The sequence below is a fragment of the Camelus ferus genome, chromosome 19 (assembly GCF_009834535.1).
Source record: "Camelus ferus isolate YT-003-E chromosome 19, BCGSAC_Cfer_1.0, whole genome shotgun sequence".
NCBI lineage: Eukaryota > Metazoa > Chordata > Mammalia > Artiodactyla > Camelidae > Camelus > Camelus ferus.
In genome coordinates, this window is record NC_045714.1 from 8,346,852 (window position 1) to 8,369,137 (window position 22,286).

The 22,286-nt window shown below is 44.9% G+C and overlaps 1 protein-coding gene across 6 annotated transcripts in view; it reads right to left on the minus strand.

The window, feature by feature from the left end:
* Positions 1-14,756: 14,756 nt before the first annotated feature.
* Positions 14,757-22,286, minus strand: part of BCAS1 (breast carcinoma amplified sequence 1) — a 104,248-nt gene continuing 96,718 nt past the window's right edge. For all 6 annotated transcript variants that reach the window (XM_032461404.1, XM_032461407.1, XM_032461406.1 and 3 more), the window contains 2 exons: positions 18,679-18,927; positions 14,757-15,772 (listed from right to left, as the gene is read on the minus strand). In XM_032461404.1, coding sequence (XP_032317295.1) covers positions 15,698-15,772; positions 18,679-18,927 — 324 coding nt within the window. In that variant the 3' untranslated portion in view covers positions 14,757-15,697. The remainder of the gene's footprint in view (positions 15,773-18,678; positions 18,928-22,286) is intronic.

Sequence of the window (22,286 nt, forward strand, 5' to 3'; positions counted from 1 at the left end):
GCAGGAAGCAACACAGCCTCGTGATTAAGCCTGGAAATTTGGGAATCAAACAAACCCATGTTGGAATCCTTGTGTTTTTTTGTTTGTTTGTTTTTTAGTTTTTTTTTTTAACTCAACAGCTCTGCGGCTTCCGGCCAACTCTGTGACTTCTTTGTACTTCTGTTTTCTCATGTAAAATGGGGATGGAGATCCCCACCTCGTTGGCTTCCTTTGAAGATTAAATAGGATAAAAATCCAAAGAGTGGACACGTCATAATCATCAAGTCAGTGGCTTTATTCTCAGGTTACCTGTTTTTATGTTCTTCTCACCCTACTTGAGGGTCGCCATTCATGGGATGGAAAAAGAAAGGACAGTTTGTGGAGGAAGATGCTCTTGTTAACCTGCGGATTTTCCTGTGAAAAGCTGAACCTCCCAATTCCAGGCTGGCATCCATTTGGAACCAACGAACCAATTTGTTGAGCATTACGACCTCCTAGCCAGTGTGCCAAAGCCCCCTTTCAGGCTCACGACCAGATTCCACATAGCTTGTATTATCCTGTCATGTTTTATTCAAAGAAGTCCTGAAAATGGCCACTTCTCGCCACCTCATCAGCACCCATGCTAGTCCCAGCTGACATCTTCTCTCAAGAGGGGAACAACAATAACCTTCTTGGCCTCCCCGCTTTCATTCCTCCCCTTTGCGGTGAACTTCGGGATCAACCAAAATAGGAGAACAACCAGTCTGGAGAGAGTAGCATTATATATGGAAGCCCAGGGACTTTGGAGACAGGGACACCAGGGACTGAACCGTGCCTTGGTCAGTTACTAACTTAGCTTCAATCACAACGTAGTAAGTGGCAAAGGTGCTTTTCATGCCCTTGGGAGCCTGGCTCCAGAGACCCGACTCTGGTCCCCCAGGCTTGCAGTCACCCATCATTGCTGTGACAAGTAAACACCAAGGTGCGGCTGGCTGTCTCTGCATTGCTAGGTAAGTGCCTCTCACTTAAATGGACTGCTGTGATTCCTCCTTCCTCCCTGCTTTGCCAGCACCATGACAGGGGTGTATCCACCCATCACTTCCTAAGACGTGGGGGGCGCTGCTTCAGGAAACATAATACATGGCTGAGAACTTTTCTCTGTAGCTTTTTAAAGCAGATCTTTGAATCAGCCAGGGCTCTGATGAGCTTTTTTTTTTTTTTCTTTTTAACATATATCTACTAAGAGTGAGTGTGTTGTTTTTGTTTATGAATCCATCCAAATATTCATGTCTTTGATTGGTCTGTGTTGGGGAAATTGTGGGTTTTCATACAGTTTTTGTTTTTGCTCTTTTTTTTTTTTTAACATTTTTTATTGATTTATAATCATTTTACAATGTTGTGTCAAATTCCAGTGTTCGGCACAATTTTTCAGTCATTCATGGATATATACACACTCATTGTCACATTTTTTTCTCTGTGAGTTATCATAACATTTAGTGTATATTTCCCTGTGCTATACAGTGTAATCTTGTTTATCTATTCTACAATTTTGAAATCCCAGTCTATCCCTTCCCACCCTCCACCCCCTTGGCAACCACAAGTCTGTATTCTCTGTCTATGAGTCTATTTCTGTCCTGTATTGCTTTTGCTTTTTTTTTGAAAGAGTGAAAAGCAATATTTCAAAATGAAACTAGGCTCAGACTTGGTTTTTACCACCTTGTGGAGTTCATTTCATTACAACTTGGTCTTATGGAAGGAATCCCATATTGGTTTAATTTTCTGGGGGCTCCCTTCTCAGCTAACTTAAAGGTTTAGCTTGGAAGGTTTAATTACGTAGTCTACGATTGCCTTAGGAAATTTTACAAAAGAGGCAAACCACCTTTTATGTTTACTGTAGTGGCGTCTCAGCAGAGCGATCTGTAGTAAGTCTGCATATGTCAGTACAGCAAGAGAGAAATGGCTTCGCTCAGCCAAAGCTTGCACGTTGACTTGAGATATCCTGGAGCCATAAAAATGATAATCACACAGCTTATGAAAAAACATAAGGGGAATGTACATGCTATAATGATAACATTATCATATATAATTACAATTTAGGTACACAAAGTGTAACACAAAATAGTTTGCATTGAATTGATCAGTCAGGCACTCAGTATGCATTTTATTGACCACCTGCTATATGCCAGGCACTTTCATAAATATGAAATAATCAGTATAAAAATATTTGAAGGGACTATGTGAAAATAAGACTGGGAAGTCAGGGAGATGGGATTATCATGAACTGTTTAACCTTTATTCTCCCCCAGCATTAAAAGTATATACATATATATGGTTTCAAAGGGACTGAATTAAGCTTAAAATCTTTTGCACAGCAAAGGAGACCATTAACAAAACAAAAAGGCAATCTACGGAATGGGAGAAAAATGTCTGCAAATGATGTGATGGGTAAGGGGTTAATATCCAAAATACGTAAACAGTTCATACAATTCAACATCCAAGAAACAACGTGATTTAAAAATGGGCAAAAGACTTGAATAGATTTTTGTCCAAAGAGGACACACAGATGTCCAACAGGCACATGAAAAGATGCTCCACATCACGACTTATCAGGAAAATGTAAATCAAAACCATAGAGTTATCACCTCGCACCGGTCAGCATGGCTATCATCAAAAAGTCTACAAATAACAAATGCTGGAGAAGGTGAGGGGAAAGGGAACTCTCCCCACTGTTGGTGGAAATATAAACTGGCATAGCCATGGTAGAAAACAGTATGGAGGGTTCTCAAAAAACTAAAAATAGAGTTACCGTATGACCCAGCAATTCCCCTCCTGGGTGTATATCTGAAAAAAATGAAAACACTAATTTGCAAAGATACATGCACCCCAACGTTCATAGCAGCATTATTTAAAATTGCCAAGATATGAAAGCAACCTAAGTGTCCAACAACAGATGAACAGATAATGAAGATGTGGTATAAATATACAATGAAATACTACTCAGCCATAGAAAAGAATAAAATCCTGCCATTTGCAATAACGTGGATGGACATGGAGGGTATTATGCTAAGTGAAATAAGTCAGACAAAGACAGATATGGTATGGTATCACTTTTATGTGGAATCTAAAAAATACAACAAACTAGTTAATATAACAAAAAAGAAACAGACTTACAGATAGAACAAACTCGTGGTTACCAGTGGGGAGAGGGAAGGGGGGAGGGGAAATACAGGGGGAGGGGATTAAGAGATACAAACCAGTACGTATAAAATAAGCTACAAGGATATACTGTACAACACAGGGGAAGTAGCCAGTATTTTATAATAACTATAAATGGAGTATAATCTTTAAAAAATACAATTTCATATTTTTTTTTAAAAAGGAAAGAAATATTTGAAGCAGCATGATGATACAAGTTGCAAATGCTAATTTTGGGCTAACTTAATCCAGGCACTGCTCTGAGCAGGCTGTGTATTTTATCTAATTTACTTCTACAATTATGTTATTATCAGTAATATCATTCCCATTTTACAGTGGAAAAAACTGAGACAGGGTATTTTATACAAGCCCAATGTCTCAGAGCTAGCTCACAGGAGAAATGAATTCTAGAATGTTCTTAATTACTACTCCAAACATATTGCACAAGGGTACAGAACACAACTAGGCATGTGGGATTTCCTCCAGCGTTTCTTTGTTATTTGGCCTTGGGAGTGGGTGCTTCCTCAGCTAAACTGGAGTGTTCTCTGCTTGTCTTGTGTCTCTCTCTCCCAGGCCCAGACTCACAACTGATAATCAGTGGGTTGAGCAATACACCAATCCCACTTTGATAAAAAGCAGCCAGGAATTCAGGCATCCACTTCATTTTTTCAGAAGCATCTGCCAACTCCATGGGCCTTTCGTAGACATTTTTCTGTGCGCCCACCATTCCCAATTGAAACAGGTGATACCAACCTAGTTCACAAGATCAGCAAACACTAGCTGAGAAAACAGTGATCAAATCAGGGACACAGTTCACCCTGGGAATATTCCAGAAACCAAGTTTGAATAATTGCTTCATGTGCAGTAGGACACAGGTTCACCCCCAGGTTGACTCACACGTATAAATATTCCTGTCTTATGACTGCTCGTACAAACACCCCCCCACACACACACCGACTCACACACTCTTATATTTCCAAAATGCTAATTATGCAGCAAGAATCAGTCACTTTTGATTTCAGAGCACTGAGTCCTTCAAGGTCAACCTTGCCTTCTGTCTTTCTCGCATACTTACATTCAATCCAACAGCAAACCCTGCCTGCCCCATCTTCTAAATGTGACGCCTCCTGTATAGGCCAGCACATGTCAATTTTGGTAAATATTCCATGCGTACTTGAAATAATATATATATATATTTTATACATATATGCAGTTATTGGTTTCTTTGTTCATAAATGTCAGTTAAACCAAGAGTGTAAACAGCGTTGGTCAAAATTTCAAAATTTCTATTGATTTGCTTTTGTCAGTTTGTCTGTTAGTGACCGATCTAGGAATGTTGGCACCTACCAGCGTGACTGTGGATGCCTCCATCTCTCCTTTTAGAGCTGGGGGTTTCTGCTTTACATCAAAGCTATATTAGCAAGAGTTTGTAGATTTGGAACTGTTCTATCTTTCTGGTGGGACTGATCCTACTTATTATAAAATATCTCTATTTAGCTAAGTTATTGCTTCTCACCTGAAAATCAACTTCGCCTGTTACTATCCTTTCTATACGTTTATATTTCAGTGTAATCAGAATATAGTTATTTTTTTAATTTAGTAAGACAATCTGTATTTTAATTGGAGTATTTAGTCTATTTACATTTCATGTAATTACTCATACATTAGTAATAGAATATTAATATATTACTAGCTCTTTTCAATTATTTCCGTCTGTTATAAGTTCCCTTTTCTCCCCTCTTTGACCTTTTACATTAATAAGGTCTTTTTCCACATCATTCCGTTTCTCTTCTCTATTAGCTTGTGATCTCCATATTTTCTTTTTTTAAAATTACCCTACAGATTACAAGTATGAGCCTTAACTTATTAGAGTCTAATAAAAATAGTGCTTTTACTACTTCTTAGGCAATACAAGGAACTTAGGACATGCTTAATTCCCTTTTCCTCTTATCTTCCTTATTTTGCTGCCATAAATTTTAATTCTGCATATATTTTAAACTTCACAAGACATCATTATTACGTTTTAATGCAGACAATATTCATTTAGATTGATCAACACACTTATCTTTCTGCTGCTCTTCATTTTTTCCTAAATCTTTATTCTTCCATCTGAGATTATTTTCTTTCTCCTTAAAGGACTTTCTTTAGTCTCTCTTTGGGTTAGAGTCCACTGGTAATTCATTCACTCAGTTTTGGATCATCTAGAAATATGTTTAAATTCATCTTAAGTTTTGATGAGTATTTTTTATTGGGTGCAGAATTACAGATTTGCAGCTATTTACTTTCAGCCTTTAGGATTTTTTTTTTAATTCTTTTTTTTTCATTGATGTATAGTCAGTTACAGTGTGTCAATCTCTGGTGTACAGCACAATGTACATTGCATATACATACATATATTCATTTTCATATTTTTTTCCTTAGGATTCTTTTTAAAGTAGTTTTGTATTTTGGCTTCCATCAGTTCTGCTGAAAGTCAACTTTCCAGTCTCAATGTTGCTTTCTTTTGAAGTAGAGAACTGTGTCTCTGTTCTAGGAGGCCTTCAGACCAATTTTTAAATTTTTTTGTCTAACTTTTGCAGTTATTTACAGTAGCTGAGATGGTCTGCAACTAGCCATTTGGACATTTTTGCAAAGAGAAGTTTTATGTGTTTAATGGCTTTGGTTTTCCCCCAGATGATGCTGGAGATAACAGTTGGAGGTTGAGGCGATATGAGGCCATCAGAGGGAGCGAGGTTAAGACAGGGGTACCTTTACTTAAGAGGTGTAGGCCCCAGAAGATTAGCAGCAGTCTGGGGCCAAAGGAAAGACACAGGGGACAGAATGACACTTCCTGAAAATAAGTAGCCCCAGAACTTCAGAGGCTACGATAGCCAACATTACATTTTACTTTCCTCTTTATTACACTGCACTTCCCTGAAGTAACTGAGTCCAGAGAGGCTAGTCAACTTGCCCAGTCTCACACAGCCAGTATACTTACTAAGACTCAAGCCCATACCAGTGGAGTCCAGAACCTACACTTTTAAACTTCTAAACTATGTAGCAGCCAGAGTCTTTTAAGCTTTTCTGATTATGAACCAAGCTAAGAAATATCTTGAGTCTATATTCATAGTCAAAACTAACCTTTCTCAAATCAGTATTACCCATATTACCTGTAATACATCATGAGATCTATTCCATCTCCATCCATCCCATCCCATTCTGTATACTGGATCAACGTTACTACGATTAACAACATTGATCTGCTAAACTGCTAAAGACAAGAATTAATAAAGTACACAGCTCTGAATTGCCAGGGAAAACTCAGAAAGTGAGAAGGAAAGGTCAGAGGAGCCACTCATTATTGTCTTTAGAGACTTTAACCACAGAGCAGGTTTGCTTGGCCCACTTCAGACCCTCCACCTCCAGTGGCTGCTGCGACTTTCTCACCCGGCACTGAGCAAGCGGGAGGTGATTGTGGCCACGTGGGAGCCCACCTCATCGTCTCAGCGCAGTGCCAGGGCAGATGGGCACTGAGCAAATGTCTGCTGCCTGAGTCAAATAAAGGGTCAGATGGGGGACAACTCAGTCTTTCTGCTCCTCTGCTCTAATAGTCTCTAGCCCCTCCAACATTTCCCTCTGAGTCAGAGTCAACAGCAAAAAAAAAAAAAAAAAAAAATCTAGCATGGTCATTTTCCCCGAGTTTCTATCCTAGGCTGCCACGGCACAAGGGATTAAAGAAAGCTCACCCACCCCCCCCACCCCCACCTCCCCATTCCAGAATTTCCTGTCTCGTTCTGCGGTTGACTTAGAACATTTCAACTCCCGCCTCCCTGTTTCTCACCATCTCTTCTTCATGGTTAAAGAGGTTATACATTTGCAAAGGAAATGATTAAGCAAATCCAGAGATCTGGGCTCAGGGACCTGAGTTTTCAAGGCCCTGGTTTTTGAGAGAAAAGTCTGTCTGATGAAGGGTTTGCACATGAGTTTTTAGCTTTAGTCAGGACTGGTGCATAATTTCCTGTTTTTGTATCCTCAAAACTGCTAAGCTACTTGTGAAGGACGGGCAGGCCGAAGAGGGAGGGGGTGGGGGCTGCAGAGAGGGGGTTGTGAGCCAAGACAGTGGAGGAGGCGGTTTCTCCTTCAGTTCTGGCAGGACTTCTGTGAAAGTGGAGAAGTTTTTTGGGTTTTTTTCTTTCTGTTTAAAGGCAATGAAAGTGGGGGGGGGGGTAATAGCTCAGTGGCAGAGCGCATGCTCAGCATGGGTTCTATCCCCAGTACCTCCATTAAAAAAAAAAATGAAGGCAAAATAAAAACTTAGCAAAAAATAATAAAGCCAATGAAGTAGAGGCTGGAGGCAGATTCTGAGATTCTAGACTGGGAGTTGGGGGTTTGAGTGCTGAAGAAGAAGTGAGTTTGAGCAGGAATTTTAATGGGTTTCCAGATACTCCAGTGACAGTTGACTCTCAAATGTTCCAATAAGAGTGAACATTTATTAGGCACTTACTATGTGCCAGGCGCGGTGCTGATTGCTTTGCAGGGAACGTGTCACTCAGTCCCCACAGCAACCCCATGAGGCGGATTCCGTTATCATCTCCATTTTGTGGACAAGAAAGGGAAGCTGGAAGAAGTTAAGTGACTTGGAATTCCAGCCAACAGGCCTTTGGACCCAAAGCCCGGGGTCTTCACCACTCCTCTGTTCTGAAGATGAAGAAGGTGGCGAGGTTGTCACGGGGACTGGGAATATGCGTGCTCATTTATCTCGATTCAAGGGAGGGGGTGAGGCCCTAACCAGACTTGCTCCCTGATTTTTCTTTCTCAAAGCAGGGCCTCAGATTGTGCTGGGCATTCTCCTATTTGCTCTTCATTCCTCTTTCCATGCTTCCCTGCAAACTGCCTTTCCCAGGTCCCGCTGCCAACTGGCTTCTGGCTCGGTTCAGCCAATGGGAGGCACTGGCACCAAGACTCTTTTCCCTCCCATCAGCAGAGAAGCAGTGCTTCCGGACAGCCCCGCTCTGGTCCCAGCCCCGCTCAGGCAGTCTTCCCCACCTTCCCGCCCCAGACCCCTACCAGGCGCTCCGTTTCCCACAGGGCATCCAGGGTCTCTGGCGCTGGTAGCATCACCACTCCCTTTTATCTGTCTGGTCCAGGGGAGGGTGTAGCTCAAGTGGTAGAGCGTGTGCTTAGCGTGCCTGAGGTCCTGGGTTCAATCCCAGGTACCTCCCCCAAAAATAGATAAATAAATAAACCTAATTAAAAAAAAAAAAAGAGAGGAAGGAAACCTTTTATCTGTCTGGTCCTAACAGTAATTACAGCTTCCTTCTGTATCTCATCTCTGGTTGCTCACCTTGTCAGCTCTTCCGACACCTTTAAAACTAGTACCCATAAGAATACCCCTCTATTAAAGGACTTGGCACCAGCTAGGTGTCCCTGACAGAACCCTAAGAGGGATGCAGATGTGTGTGCTTTAGACACAGACCCTGAGAAAAGAAGTCGGAGGCAGGTAGTTTACTTGGGAAAGGATCCCAGGAGCACAAACGAGGGAGAGTGTGTTCATGAGGGTGTGTTCATAAGGGTGTTACCACAGTGAGCAGCTGGGTTCAACCTTGCTGGGGACACTTGTGGGAACATGCAGAAAACACCTTCAAATGGTCCTTAAAACAGAAGACATACATTCTACCGTGGGCAGATGTCTCCTGCATCCTCATCAATAATGCCTACTGAGCACATATTGCCCGCCAGGCACTATGCGAATGAGATCTAATTCATTGTCTTGCTTACTCTTCTCAGCAAGTCTCTAAGTTCCATCATTCTCATTCTGCAGAGGAACAAACTAAGGTGACATAACTTAGGGAGGATCTCACAGCCTTGTGTCATAAGTGTGGAAAATCGGGATGGATTTGGGGGCCAAATTCCAAGTTCACATTTATGATACTTGGAAATAAGCATTTAAGCATCCTTTTAAGGACCAAAGCCATTTAGAGGTTTTATCTAAATGAATATTTCTTATATGCATTAAAGAGTCTTAAAAATAAAATGATTACACACTTTATGACATCTAGTAAATACTTCAGGTCACTCAGTGAATCCAGTGAAGATTAGTTGAATTGAGTTTGTACTAGATCCTACCTGCAACCAAAATACAAATCTGATTATGTCACCCTCCCGCTCAGATCTCTACCATGGCTCCCTACTGCCATCAGGAGAAAGTTTACACTTCTGATTCCAGGCTCCTCACTGCAGGTCTTTGTTAATCTGGTCTGTGCCTCCTCTCCAGCCGTCACCATCTTCTCTCTCCTCCCACCCCACAGCCTCACTCCAGCCATCCTGAGCAACTTGCTGTTCACCCTGTGGACTCTGGGCTTTTGCATTTCTGTTCTGCTGGAAACCCCTTTGGCCATCGTTGTGAGTTAGCTCAACTGTCACCTCCTCAAATGGCCAGCCTCCATTCCCAGTAGTCTGGCGGCAGTGCCGTCTGCTGAGCTCCACAATGCCCTGCATTTACTTATCTGACATTATATTATGATGGTCTTTTTATTTGCCTGTCTCTCGCACAGACATGAAAGCATGCCTTTAAGAGCTTAGGTTGGGCTTCAGCCTTGGCTCTGACCTGTATGTCCTCCGGCAAAATTGCTTCACCTCTCTGAGCCTTGGTTTCCTCATCTGTAAAGTGGGCAGCAAACAGAGGGCATTGTGGGAAGCACAATATCTGGCATATAGTAAAGTCCAATGTTAGCTGTTATTATCTGTGCATCTTCAGGGCTGGTCTTTTTTAGTGGATGCTCAGTGAATTAATTGCTCTACCTAGACCAGTGATTTTCAGTTTTTTCTTTCTGCATCAGAACCCTCTGGAGGGCTTGCTAAAGCACAATTGCTGGGCTCCACCCCTAGAGTTTTTGATCTAATGGGTCTGGATTGGAGCTTGAGAATTTGCATTTCTAATTAGTTCCCAGGTGTAGTGGGACCACACTATGAGAACCTCTGGGCTGGGCACCTGGGGAGGGTGGACATCTGATTATAGTCATCAAACACTTGGACTTAAACTCATACTGGAGCATAAGGCAATCCACTTCCCAATGGATGTAAACATGGAATATTTATCTATCAATGTATCCATTCAACTGCTACTGATTGAGTATCTCTTAAGCCCTAGCATTGATGACAGAGCAGCGACAGAGACAAGATGGTCCCTCATGTTGACGAGTTCACAGTCTAACGACCCTGCTTTGTAGGGCAGATGTCTTAATTGCTCAAGTCCCATCAGTTTGAATCGCAGGGGCATGGCTGGTTTGGGGGATGGCGAACTGTAAAAATACTGATACTCATAACTGCTTTGCAACTGAGTGCATCACCATAGTTGCCTTCTCAATATCGATTTCAGCAAAACGATAAATCAAAACTGTCTGTGGTCATCCCACTAGCCCCTTGTCCGGCACCGTGGCCAGCATTCGGCACTGGTTTTAGGATGAAGTCAACTCCCGGAACATGGCAGAGTCCCAGAGAGCCAGAGCCAGAGCCAGGCTGTGACGGAACACCTGTCACATGAAATGATAAATATCCGCACCATTGTCATTATTGGTATTAGCCAATTTGAGGAGGAGTTTCTCCATTACTTGGAGCTAAAATTCCCTTTGCTGCAATAACTCTCCTTTACTGTATGTTATGCATCAGCCACCGCACGAAGTGTCTGGCATGTTCCATCTCGCTCCACGCTTACAGCAACTCCACCAAGTAAGCCCTGCTATTGCCCTGTTCTTTAGGGAGGAAACCAGCAGGTTAATTCATTTGTCCCCTCCTCTGGTTGGCTGAGGAGACGGGAGAGGTTAAGGCTGCTTTGCGGACCATGAGAGGCTGGTGAGGGTGACTTACATGCTTGGCAATGACACCGACTTAAATGGTTTGCAGTCACACCATCCTTCCTTACGCTTCTTGCAAAACTGAGCTGATAAGAACGGAGAAACCATGCAAACAAGCAACGTTATCTTTGTCTGGCGGCCTGGGAATCACAGAAGGCAGTTGACTCACCGGTCTGGCCCTCTTGCTTTAGTTCTCTTCATTAAACTTGACCGCTTTCTGGAAGTTCATCAACAGACACATTCGTAAGAGTTGCCTCAGCTCAACCTCCTGGTTAGGCAGTCAGGGTAAAGGGCGGGCTAGGGACTGCGGGACCCCTGGTCCTGGAACGCCCCCACGTGGCCAGATTGAAATGAAAATGTCCTTCAGTTGAGAATCAGTCACGTGGGCAATGAGCAATCATTGCCAGAATTGCAGCTGGGGGCCATTTTGTCAAGAAATGTGCCTTTGGGGGAGAGGAAAAAAGCCACACCGGCCCCCTCATAGTAAAAGGTAACAAAGGAGGTAATTAAGTTCAGGTGGGGGCATACAGCTTTACATTAGGTAGTGTATTCACAGAGCATCCTGTAGACTGTGGAGTGTGATCATGGAAGGCATTATTATTACCACCCTTAAGTCTGTGAAATCGCACGTGTGGCCCGTGCACGGCTCATTAAAGGGCCAGGGGATGGAGAGGCACCAGGGAGTAGCTTTCTGGGGAAAGGAAACAGCAGCGAAAGGGTTAAGCCCCCCAGAAAACCAATTTATGCAAAGGGCTGGATCCTGACTGGCATTCAGGCCAGCGAATGGAGATCTGAATTACAAATTTACAGAATTTGCTGCTCTGTAAGTAATTTCTTTTCTTCCTAATGGAGCCGGTAATTTCCAGTGGGCTGGTGCCACTTTTATTTCCCCCGACAGAGTGAACAAGACCTAGACCACAGAGGAGCCTAATTCTACTCCCCGTGCGAACTGCCTTTTTAAAAGGCTGAAAAAGGGACATTGGGAGGAGAGTTAAGTGTACATTTCTGCAAAACGCACTCCCTGCGTTTGCAACTTGGATGAGTTAATAATTGAAATCATTTTCCCTTCCTTCTCCTGGAAGTCCTAAGGGTAGGGAGGCTAGCTGATTTTATTTTGTTAAGGCTTAAGATCAACTCGGGACTGTTTGACACAAGAAATGAGACTGGTCAGGTCTGCTCCCTTCCAGGCATTTGGAGAAGACCCAGCAGGACACAGATCCTAGTCTCTTGGAATCTAATTTAAGGGGACCCCAGTGCATGTGGACTGTTTGCAAACAAACAAATGCAGTCCTGCTGGAGAGTCTGTGTGTGTGTTTAAAGCCCTGATAATCTGTTTAAAGAGCAGGGGGTACAACAAAACCTCACTCTTTCTTTTCCTTCCCTTTGGGCACTTCTATGCGTGGTAGGTGCCCCCTTCCCCAAGATGATGACTTCCTGAGGGACCTCAGGGCTGCTGTGCTTTTGAATGAATTCTTTTCTGGATCTCAGTCCAAAAGTCACCTTTGGCAGGGACTGGAAAGCAGAGGTTTTTTTGCTTTTGTTTTTCTCCCCCCAAGTGGCAGTCATTTCAGCTCAATAGTCCAATGCTTGGAAAGGCACTTCGTCTTGACACTGGAGAAGACGCTCTTCCCTCTGCACCTAAAAATAAATAAGTAAATAAGTGAATGAGTATGTCAATTTAAAAAAAGTACCTTTGCCCCCTCCTGCAGGTTTTAATTTCTCTTTCAGTTTCAGGCTGTTCTTAAGACTGCAGTGTGTGCACTTTTGCTACTCAGATGGCATTCCTGGGCTCTGCATCTTGGGGAACTTCAGTCCCGCTGTGAATTCGCGTCCCAAGAGCTCTCCTGGGCCCACTTTGGGGGAGGAGCATTTGTTCTTTTCACACTAGCTTGGCAGAAGGCATGGATGTTAGTATTTACTGTAAACGCATCAGGAAGCAGCGCTCCACCCAAAAACAAACCAACCTCACAAAATCCAAAAACACAGTTTTAACTCACTTCTTAAGCCACAGCTGGCTTTAGAATCCTCCTAATAAGCCATTTTTGAGTTTTTTTCTGGCTAAAATGTTCTTGTCTTAAAAAAACAATTTTTTTTTTTTAAAGGTTGCTCTCTTTTGGCCAAGAGGATAGGAAACCAGTTACAGAAACTGTTCGCATGCTTTGCAGCAAGATTCTCAGCAGAGAACTTCTTTTGAAAAATTAAAAAAAAAAATTTTCCGGGGCGGTAGGGGATGAGAGGGCTCCTCCTGTGTCAGTGACTCAGTCCTGCCCTGGGGACATTTCTCATCGGGGCCAAAAGCCCCTGTGTCCAGTGAGGTGAAACTTGCAAATCACACTGTCACCTTTCTCACTAGACTGGTATGCCTGGGAGCTCGAAGGCCGTACCAGGCAACCCCCCTGGTGCTTAGAGACAAAGTAACCAGCTGCCTGGTTTCCTTGAATCATCCCATGTTCTATGATGGTACTGGTGGAGGGAAAGTCACCCCCAGCCAAGGGCTTCCCCAAAGGGTTTTTTTTTTCCCGTTTTGAGCCCAATTAAGCACTCAGACATGAAGAAGCATGCGGTCGTTCTCAACTGGGTGAGTCATGGACACTGAGGAATCTCCAGGTTTGGACAGGAGGTCTGAAGATGCTAACCCAGCTGCCAGGAAAAGGTCTCTCGTCTCTATTTGGAACTCAGCATTCAGCCAGTGCAAGCTGGGAGCCATGAGACTCAGGAGCAAAGGGCCCCCGAAGTCTGTTTTATAGAGATACCTTTTTTGTCCCCAACACATTTTCCAAGTGCCTTTTTGCCCAAGCCCTGGTTTTATTTGCCTAAGGGACAGACTTGTCAGGAGAGGAAGGTCGATGTTAGTTCTAATCACTGGGATGGACTGTACGTGTGATGGATTTGCACGAGCCAGTGTGTGCGTGCGGGTCTGTGTCAGCTACACGCATCTATTTGTATGTGTATGAATGTGAATGTGTGCGTGCATTGATCTAGTCCTGTATGTAAGTCAGCCTGTGTTTGTAAGTATGAACGTATGCACGTGTGGCTATAAATCCAAGTCTGGATGTGTATGTGTGTATCTGTGGTGGACACTGCCGATGCCCTCAACTTCTAGCTGTTAAGGAAGCCCAGCTTCTCAGCTCAATGGGAGCAGCTTGCCTGTCCCAGCCCCTCCCAGGGTGGCCCACGACTCACCAACAAGGGTACAAAGGCTGGCCCCCTTGCCCATACATAGAACCAACTTTATGGTGCAGTTCATGCTCTAGGGCCCCCTAGGGAGATCACGATGGAAACTTGACTCCAGTTGAGACCAATCCCTGCCCTGTCCGTCTCTTCCTCCCTCTACCCGGGAGCCCGCCTTCAGAAGATCATGTGCATCTGAATCCCTGTCTCAGGCTCTGCCCTAGGCAGCACAGCCTAAGGCAGTATTTATATCTATGTGCACGTGTGCATATATGCAAATATCCATGTGCACACATTTGTATGTGCATGTTCTACAAGGAAATCTAGGAGGATCTGGGAAAGAAGACAAGATGGTGGGAGATCACTGATTTTACACTGTGGATGATGAAGGCATCTCAGACAGAATACGAGAGACCTGCTTTAAAAGTTGAAAATTAAAAGATCCTTTAGATGTAAATGTATTTTTTTTTATTAAACCAAAAAAGAAAGATACAGTATACATGATATCAGTCAATCAGATGGCTACTCTGAATTACATTTTAATCGACTCATGGTCCTATTTACTCCTCTGTACAAGTATTAAAACAAAAAACTCAGGTATTTGAATAATCTTCTGTAAATTTTTATTATTAACTGGGGTTACGGGGAGGGTTTTATCAGAGCACATCATGAGAACATTAGGAAATTACAGACAGACTTGAGATAAGTGTCAGACAGAACAGATGAAGCAAGCCCCTCCGCCATCTGAGAAACATTAATAATGTAAGATTGCAGAGACCAAATCTTTGTTAGGGATACAGGATGCAGGATTAAAAATGGAGACCTCGGCGCCCCCTAGTGTTGCAAAGTAAACTGGCCACTTCATTTGTTTTGTTTTGTTTTTTTGAAGTTGTAATCATCGCCCTTGTCACTGAGCCTCAAAAAAGCAACTGTTTTCCCAAATCATTTCAAGTCCTCCCCAGTCACCCTCTTCCCTCCCGTCAGTAACGTTCAAGGACCCTATCTGAAAAACAGCTCTTACTCATTCCTTTCTCGTTCCCCACACATTCCATTCCAGGAAATTGGCAACCTCCCAACACAGAGCCCACGTCCTCCCTCCTTTAAACATGAACTTAAACAAACGGGGTTTTCGTCTCTCCTCTTGAAGCTCTGAGGATGAGCACGGATTTACTACAAAGCTTAATTCCTTCCAGAAGGCATTTTCCTTCTGCAACTTACTTGTCACTGTCATTTTTCATAACTTTACCAGAATGCCTTCCTCCGCCCTCTTCCCCAAACCCTGCTTGGCAACCGCCAACTCTTCTGACCCGGCTATAGTTAACCTGCTAAACCATCTTTACAGTTATGTACCAAGAAAAGACTGGACCAGAGACGTAAATTATACACCTTAATATACAACAGCTCAGGCTTAATTTGTAGGCAGAATTTCATTGGATGGCTGTCAGAAGAAAAACTATGTACATGGAATGGGGCCAGGGAGGAGGTGGAGTAGGGAGAAGGCATCTTGGTGGCAGAACTTGGTGGGAACCGTGGTGATTTGTTTACTTGGATTTGCCAACTGGTCCGATGGAGACGGGGTCTGTTTGCACTTGAGCATCCGACATCCGCTTTGGGCCCTGGAGAAAAATATGAAAGAAGGTGCATTGTAGTGAAGATCTGTAATAGCAGCAGCAACAATGGCCATTTATTTAGCGTTCACTCTGTGCTAAATCAATACACCTTATTCACAGTGGCGGATGGGAGAGTGGTCTCCAATGAGATGCCTGAGTTCAGTGCCCAGTTCCACGACGTCCTAGCTTTGTGAAATCTTGGACAGAAGACTGAACTCTTTGCGCTCCAGTTTCTCCATTTAGAATAGGGGGTGATAGCATTTGTCTCAGAGGGTTGTTCCACGCTGAAGTGAGTTCTCACTGGTAATGCCCTTAGGATGGCGCCTGGGGTGTAGAAGACCTTCCCAGGTAGAGCCCACATCAGTCACCCTCTCTAGTCACTTTCTAACCACATTGCCCTGTTTAACTTTCTTACAGAACGTATCTTTCTCAGAAATGACCTCATTGTCTCTGCTGTTTGTCTAACATCTGTCTGCACGAAAGCCCCGTGGATTCTGTCTGTTGCATCCTCCGTGCCTCACGAGGGCCTGGAACGTCGTAGACGCTCTTTCGCATCGACTGAATGCGGCTGAATACACTCCATGAGCCAAGTGCCATCTCTGCTGTTGTTATTATTAGTGTTATTTCTCTTTCTGTGAAGTAATTTACATACAGTAAAGTCAGCCCTTTCTGTGTGCAGCTCTGTGAGCTTCGACTAACACAAATAGTCATGTAACTACCACCAAAATCAAGATACCGAGCAGTTTAATCACCTCCAAAATCCCCCTTGTGCCGCTCTGTAGTCAACACCTCCCCCCTCCCCCGGGCCCTGGAAACTGCTGACCTGCTCTCCATCCCTAGAATTAGTTCTGCCTTTTCCAGGATGTCAGCTCAATGGAATCAAAGAGCACAGCAACTCTGAGTCTAGCTTCTTTCACGTAGCAGGATGGAGCTGAGAGTCACCCATGTCGCATGTGTCAGGGGTACTATCATTGTGGGCCCTGACTCACAGTACAGTTTATATAGTAGAGTATAACATGGGACAGTATAGCATAGCAAAAATAGTCTTCAGAGGTTATAAACAAGGGTCCAACGCTCCCTTGCTTACCACCCTTTCACAGCTTCCCAATTTACGGAGGATTTCGTCAGCATTCTTTGCTCAGCCTGCACAGCCTGCATGAGCTGCCCCCTCCAGCATCACTCCCTTTATTACCCACCTGGCTCACCACCTCCCAGCGACTGGGGCTTCCTTTCTCGTCCTCAAACACGCTAAGCTCATCCCCACCCCAGGGCCCTGGCACATGCTGTTCTCCCCTGGAATAAAGAGCGCCCCTCTCTTCCTGCTTGGAACCAATCATCATTGCTGTCTCATTTCAAATTATTAGCTCCTTAGAAACAGAGGATCCATCAATTCCAAGGAGCACACATACCCCCTCCCCGTACCCAGCATGACTCTATCACATTGCCATGTTTCTCCCCCTTCCACGACTTCCCACACTTAACATTTCTGTTTTCTAATTTATCAGCTTTCTAGTTCCACCCTTCCCCACTAGAACATGAGCTTCAAATTGAGGTTTTGCACACATCCTCAAGGGCACAAAGACTAGATAGAAATAGATGACACTCATCACAAAACTTTAAACTTTGGGCCTGAGATTCAGCATTTCTATAGTTCTTTATTCTTTTTTCATTATTTATTTTAATGGAGGTAGTAGGGATTGAACTCAGGACCTCCTGCATGCTAAGCATGTGCTCTCCTGCTGAGCTACAAACCCCCCCCCCATTCCAGATTCTGCATTTCTAATGCTCCCTAGGGATGCTTCTGGAGACCAAACCTGGACCAGGGGAACCAGAGCTTCACCTACCTCTATCTATTAGAGGTCACCAATGCCTACGGATAGTCAGAGAAGGAAAGACTTACAAATGAGCAAATAGGTTTAGGACACTTTCCTTCATGTAACTATCTCACCTTTGTTGCAACATGAAGGTTAACCCCAGTGCACTGGCCCCACAGCTGAAGTCAGTATTACCTCCCTGCCTGGCCCTCCTGGCTCCACCCACACTCACACGGGGGCTCGCAATGACTCCACTTGTCTTTCCTCCTAGTTCACGCTTGAACATCTTGCTTATTATTTGGGTAATGAGTCTTCAGACTCTCCTGGCCAGAATTTCCATTATCCCAGACATAATGAAATGTGTACTAGTGTCATATTTTGCTCCATCTATTCGCCCATCAACAAACACTGCTTGGGTGTCGACTGTGATCTAGCCACCACGCTGAGGAGGACAGCACGTCTGCCCGGGACACGTAGGGTCACTGGCCTCCCACAGCTACCAGTCTCGGAGAGGAGACAGAACAGACACAAGTAAAGAACCCAAAGCTGAACTCATTATTTAATGTCTGGCATCCACTCACCCTTCTGGGCTTTTGGAAGAAAGGAGCTAAGTTTTAGCCTCGTCCCTATACCCAACACCCAGGGCCAGGCTCAGAACAGTTACCCGGGTGTAAACTCCTCAAGGTTCCCTTTGGCCACAGACAAACATCGCTGTTTCTCATCATTACCTGTTCCATGGCCTGGAACACACCTGCCTTCAGACCGCCCCTCGCCGCCCCCCTGGACAGGTTAATCTGAGGCCCTACCATATAGGCAACCTCCTCTGAGAAGCCCTCCCCACACTCCCCTCAAACCCAACGCCAGGCCGTCCTCCCACCCAGGCTCGCTCCCCGGCCGGCCTCTCCCTTCCCGCGCGCGCAGCCCCTCAGCCCCGCACCTGCCACGGAACAGCGACGCCCGCCCGCGGCCGCCTGGCCCCCCGCCCCGCGCCGGGCGCCCGGCAGGTGCTCGCCGAGTATCCGTCTGGCAAACGCCCCCCCACACCCGCCCCCACCCCGGCCCCAGAGCCCAGGGAGAAGACGCGAACCGCCCACCCACCAGGCCTTTGAAGAAGCCCCCGAGGGACTGCCGCCGCTTCTCCGGTCTCTTCTGGGACTTGTCCCCGTTCTGCAGCGAGTTGGCCTCCGCCGCGGCCGGCTCGGCACTCGGGGCCGGCTCTCTGGCTTCCTGCTTGCTGGGCTCGGCAGCCGCCTTCTTGTCCTTGGAGGAGCCGTCTTTGCCCTTCTGGGCCGCGGCCGCCGGTTCCGGCTCGGGCGGCGCGGCGGCCTTCTCCGGGGACTCGGATGTCTACGGCGAGTTCAAACAGAGCGCATGTTTAGTGACTGCAAGACGGTGCTCACTAGCAGCTGAATAAATACGTTAGAACAGAGAAGTTCAGAGGTTGGATGGTGTCTACGTTTTCATGAGCCGTGCGTGAGACGGTAAAAAATAAGGAGAATGTGTAAAATACTTTTTACTGTCGGAGGTCACGGTAGGGGACACATTTATCTGAAAATTCATTCATTCATTCATGCTTTCCCAGGAGGCATTGTTTAAGACTTCTTGAACTAGAACCTGGATTTTCCTTGGAGAGCCACCCTTCATTCATTCCCTGTAGTTTCACGCCTGGACAAAGGCATGTGACTCAGGCCTGGCCAATCAGAGCACGACATGTGACTGGGCTGCTGTGATTGGCTTAGGCTGGCCAAACTCACATAAAACTGAGTGAATCTCAGAGCTTTGCTAAAACCACCAAGAGAGAGGTCTGTTCCCTTCCCTTTGGACTTGAAGCTATGAAGATGGAATCCTAGGGCTTGCAGAACCACCACCATTTCCAGGAAAAATCTGCTTGAAAAAGAAGCCATGTGACACAGAGGAAAGCAGAGCTGAGAGATGGAGAGAAGAAGAGAAAGAGCCCATGGAGGGATGGCATGATATATGATCCTGGATCCTGGATCTAGCTGTTCCTGAAGCCCTTTTTCACATGCGTCAGCTTTGAGAGGATTTCTCCCACTGGCAGCCACATGTGACTCTTCTTGGGGATGCCTATTCTTGTCTTCATGATTATGCCCATCTTAATTTCTGGTGTGAAAGTGTCCTTTCATTTCATAAAACAGTGGTAAAAGAAGATAATTGTTTGATTTTTAGTTTTGAACATACATCTTTTCATGCTAAAGTGAAATGTTTGCAATCCTACTTGGATCCTAGGATTTGGACGAATGGGGGCTATAGAATCCAAAATTCTAGAAACTACCAGGTATATTGCAGACAACCAAAAACCTGTTAGGAAGTAAGAGCCTTCTTCCCCATAATTTACATGAATCGAAATGGCTATGGGGGCCAGGCAGATAAAATAAAAACACGAAACAGGTTAGGGGTAAGAATGTGGTGACCTTATTTCCCCAGTTGTGCAAGCAACATAAGGCCAAAGAAATACTCCTCTAGTGTGAAAAACAGTTCAAGCAATGCTGGGTTTGATGCTGGGGAGACAATTTGGAGTAGGGGGGGATTATGGTGAATTGAATGTCACATGCCTTGTTTAAAGGGGCAGCAGTGGCTCAGACCCACCAAAATATCAGAGGTAGGACTACAGCCCCTGTTCTGTCAGATCCTCTATTTTTTTTCCCCAATGGACACTTGCATTTGAATTACTTTAAATTCAAAATATGTCGATTTTAAAATACTGACATCAAAAGTTTGCAAGCCCTGTTCACAGCAAACCACCACAGCACAAGTACCCCTGTGGGCTACATTTGGCCCAGTGGATATATATTTATATTTTATGATTCATAAAAGTTACATATTATCCCCAGGTCACAAAGTTCTATGACAAAGTGGCAGTTCTGAGTGAGAGGGCAGCAAGCAGAGAACTGTCCTTTCACATCAGTGGATCAAACACATCCCTTAGAAATGAGTGAGAAGATAGTGAAAACCCCCCCCAGTCCTGAAGGCCTCCCCAGGCTGCAGCTCCCAGGAGGGCAGAGTTCCTTGGAGAATGAAGCATCAGACATCCAGTGCACCCCCAAGAAGTGGTCACATCCTGAATATTTCCATCCGATCCCGACTGTCAAAGTTGTAGCAAGTGCTAAGACACAGATGCCAAGTACGGCAGACAGATACTCGTCTTAGAAGGATACAGAAACTCCCACCACGCTGCTCTGCAGGAAGGCCGGAAACCAGCAGCCCCTGTTCAAACACCCTGGTAACTTTTTGTTGTGTGGAAGATTTTAAGACACAGTGAGCAGCTAAGAGCTTAGTGTCTGGAGTCAAAGAAACAGTGTGTGGTTCTGGTTTCATTTCAGCCTTGCTGTGTGACCTGGAATAAATTGAGCTCTCAGCTTCCTGTTCTGTATGGGAGGAACAACAACAACAACAAATCATACCTCACGGCGTTGTGAGGATTAAATTAGCAATAATGGAAAGCCCACTGGACATGGTGTCGGATGCCAACATTTAGGGACCAACTACTTCGGTCTGTCTAGGAGTGAGGGGGTTCCAGGATATGGAACTTATAGTTTTAAAACCAGGCAAAGTCCAGGGAAAACTGAGATGAGCTGGTTGTCCTGGCTTACCACTACCGGCGGTGACTGAGAGACCGTGGGTCCAAGTGCCGGGCACAGGTGAAGCTCTCAAGAAATATCCTGGGGCATCGAGTCCCCCTGCCCCTCTCTAACCTCGTCTCCCACCCGTTTCCCTTCTGCTCTTTCTGTTCCAGCCACATGGCCCTTTTCTTCCTTGAACAAGCTTGTTCTCAAATCAGAGCCTCCTATTTGCTGCACTTCTGCTTCAGGACTGCTTCTTCCCTCTCAAGTCTCGGATCCCAGGCCCCTCCTTGGAGATGCAGTCCCTGATTGGATGGTCTAAAGAAGCCTGGGTCCCTTCTTGGGGAACACTGATGAATTTTCTTTGTATTTACAGTCATCTCGGGGATTCCCCTGCTCACTTGAAAACGTTCTGTCTGACTCTCTCTGATGGAAGGAAGCATAAGAGCCCCAAACCCCTGTCTCTTCCACTGCTGTATCCTTCGCGCCTAGCCCGACATATAGTAAGTCTCCATCAAAATGGGTTGAATGAATGGCCTGCAACTCGTCTTCCAAATGTCGCCAAAATATTTCCCTAGACATTTCTCTTAGGTGCAAAGTGGGAAGTCCCCACAAACCAATGGTGCTCATTGGACATTGATTTCTTTTGAGGGGAGATTTCAATGGATCATGTCCATTTACCACATTGTCACTCCATCCCTATTAGGCTTAAGTTTTCTTTTTAAGGCTTAGAGGCTAACTTCTGAAAACCATACATGGCTGGCTCCTTATCTTCAGAGTAAGCCAAGAGTCTAAACTGTGTATGAAATGCAGATGACTTAGAACCTGTGCTTGATCCTGCCTCAAAATTTACGACAAAAATTATTCCCATGTGAATCACTGGAGTGTATCCTCTCCTAGAACCCAATGATGCTGGCAGGAAGCTGGACAAGGTCATGGGAACAACCCATTTGATTCAGACACTAGAAGCCAATCAGGCTGGGAATTCCTTGGGCTTTTTTTTCATAGAAACATTGACTAAGGCTCTTATAACTCTGACAGGGCAAATCTAAAACGAGATGAGACTGTCTGCTCCCACCCCTCAAAATTAAACTAAGCCTTGTCATCTCCCAGTGGTACACACCA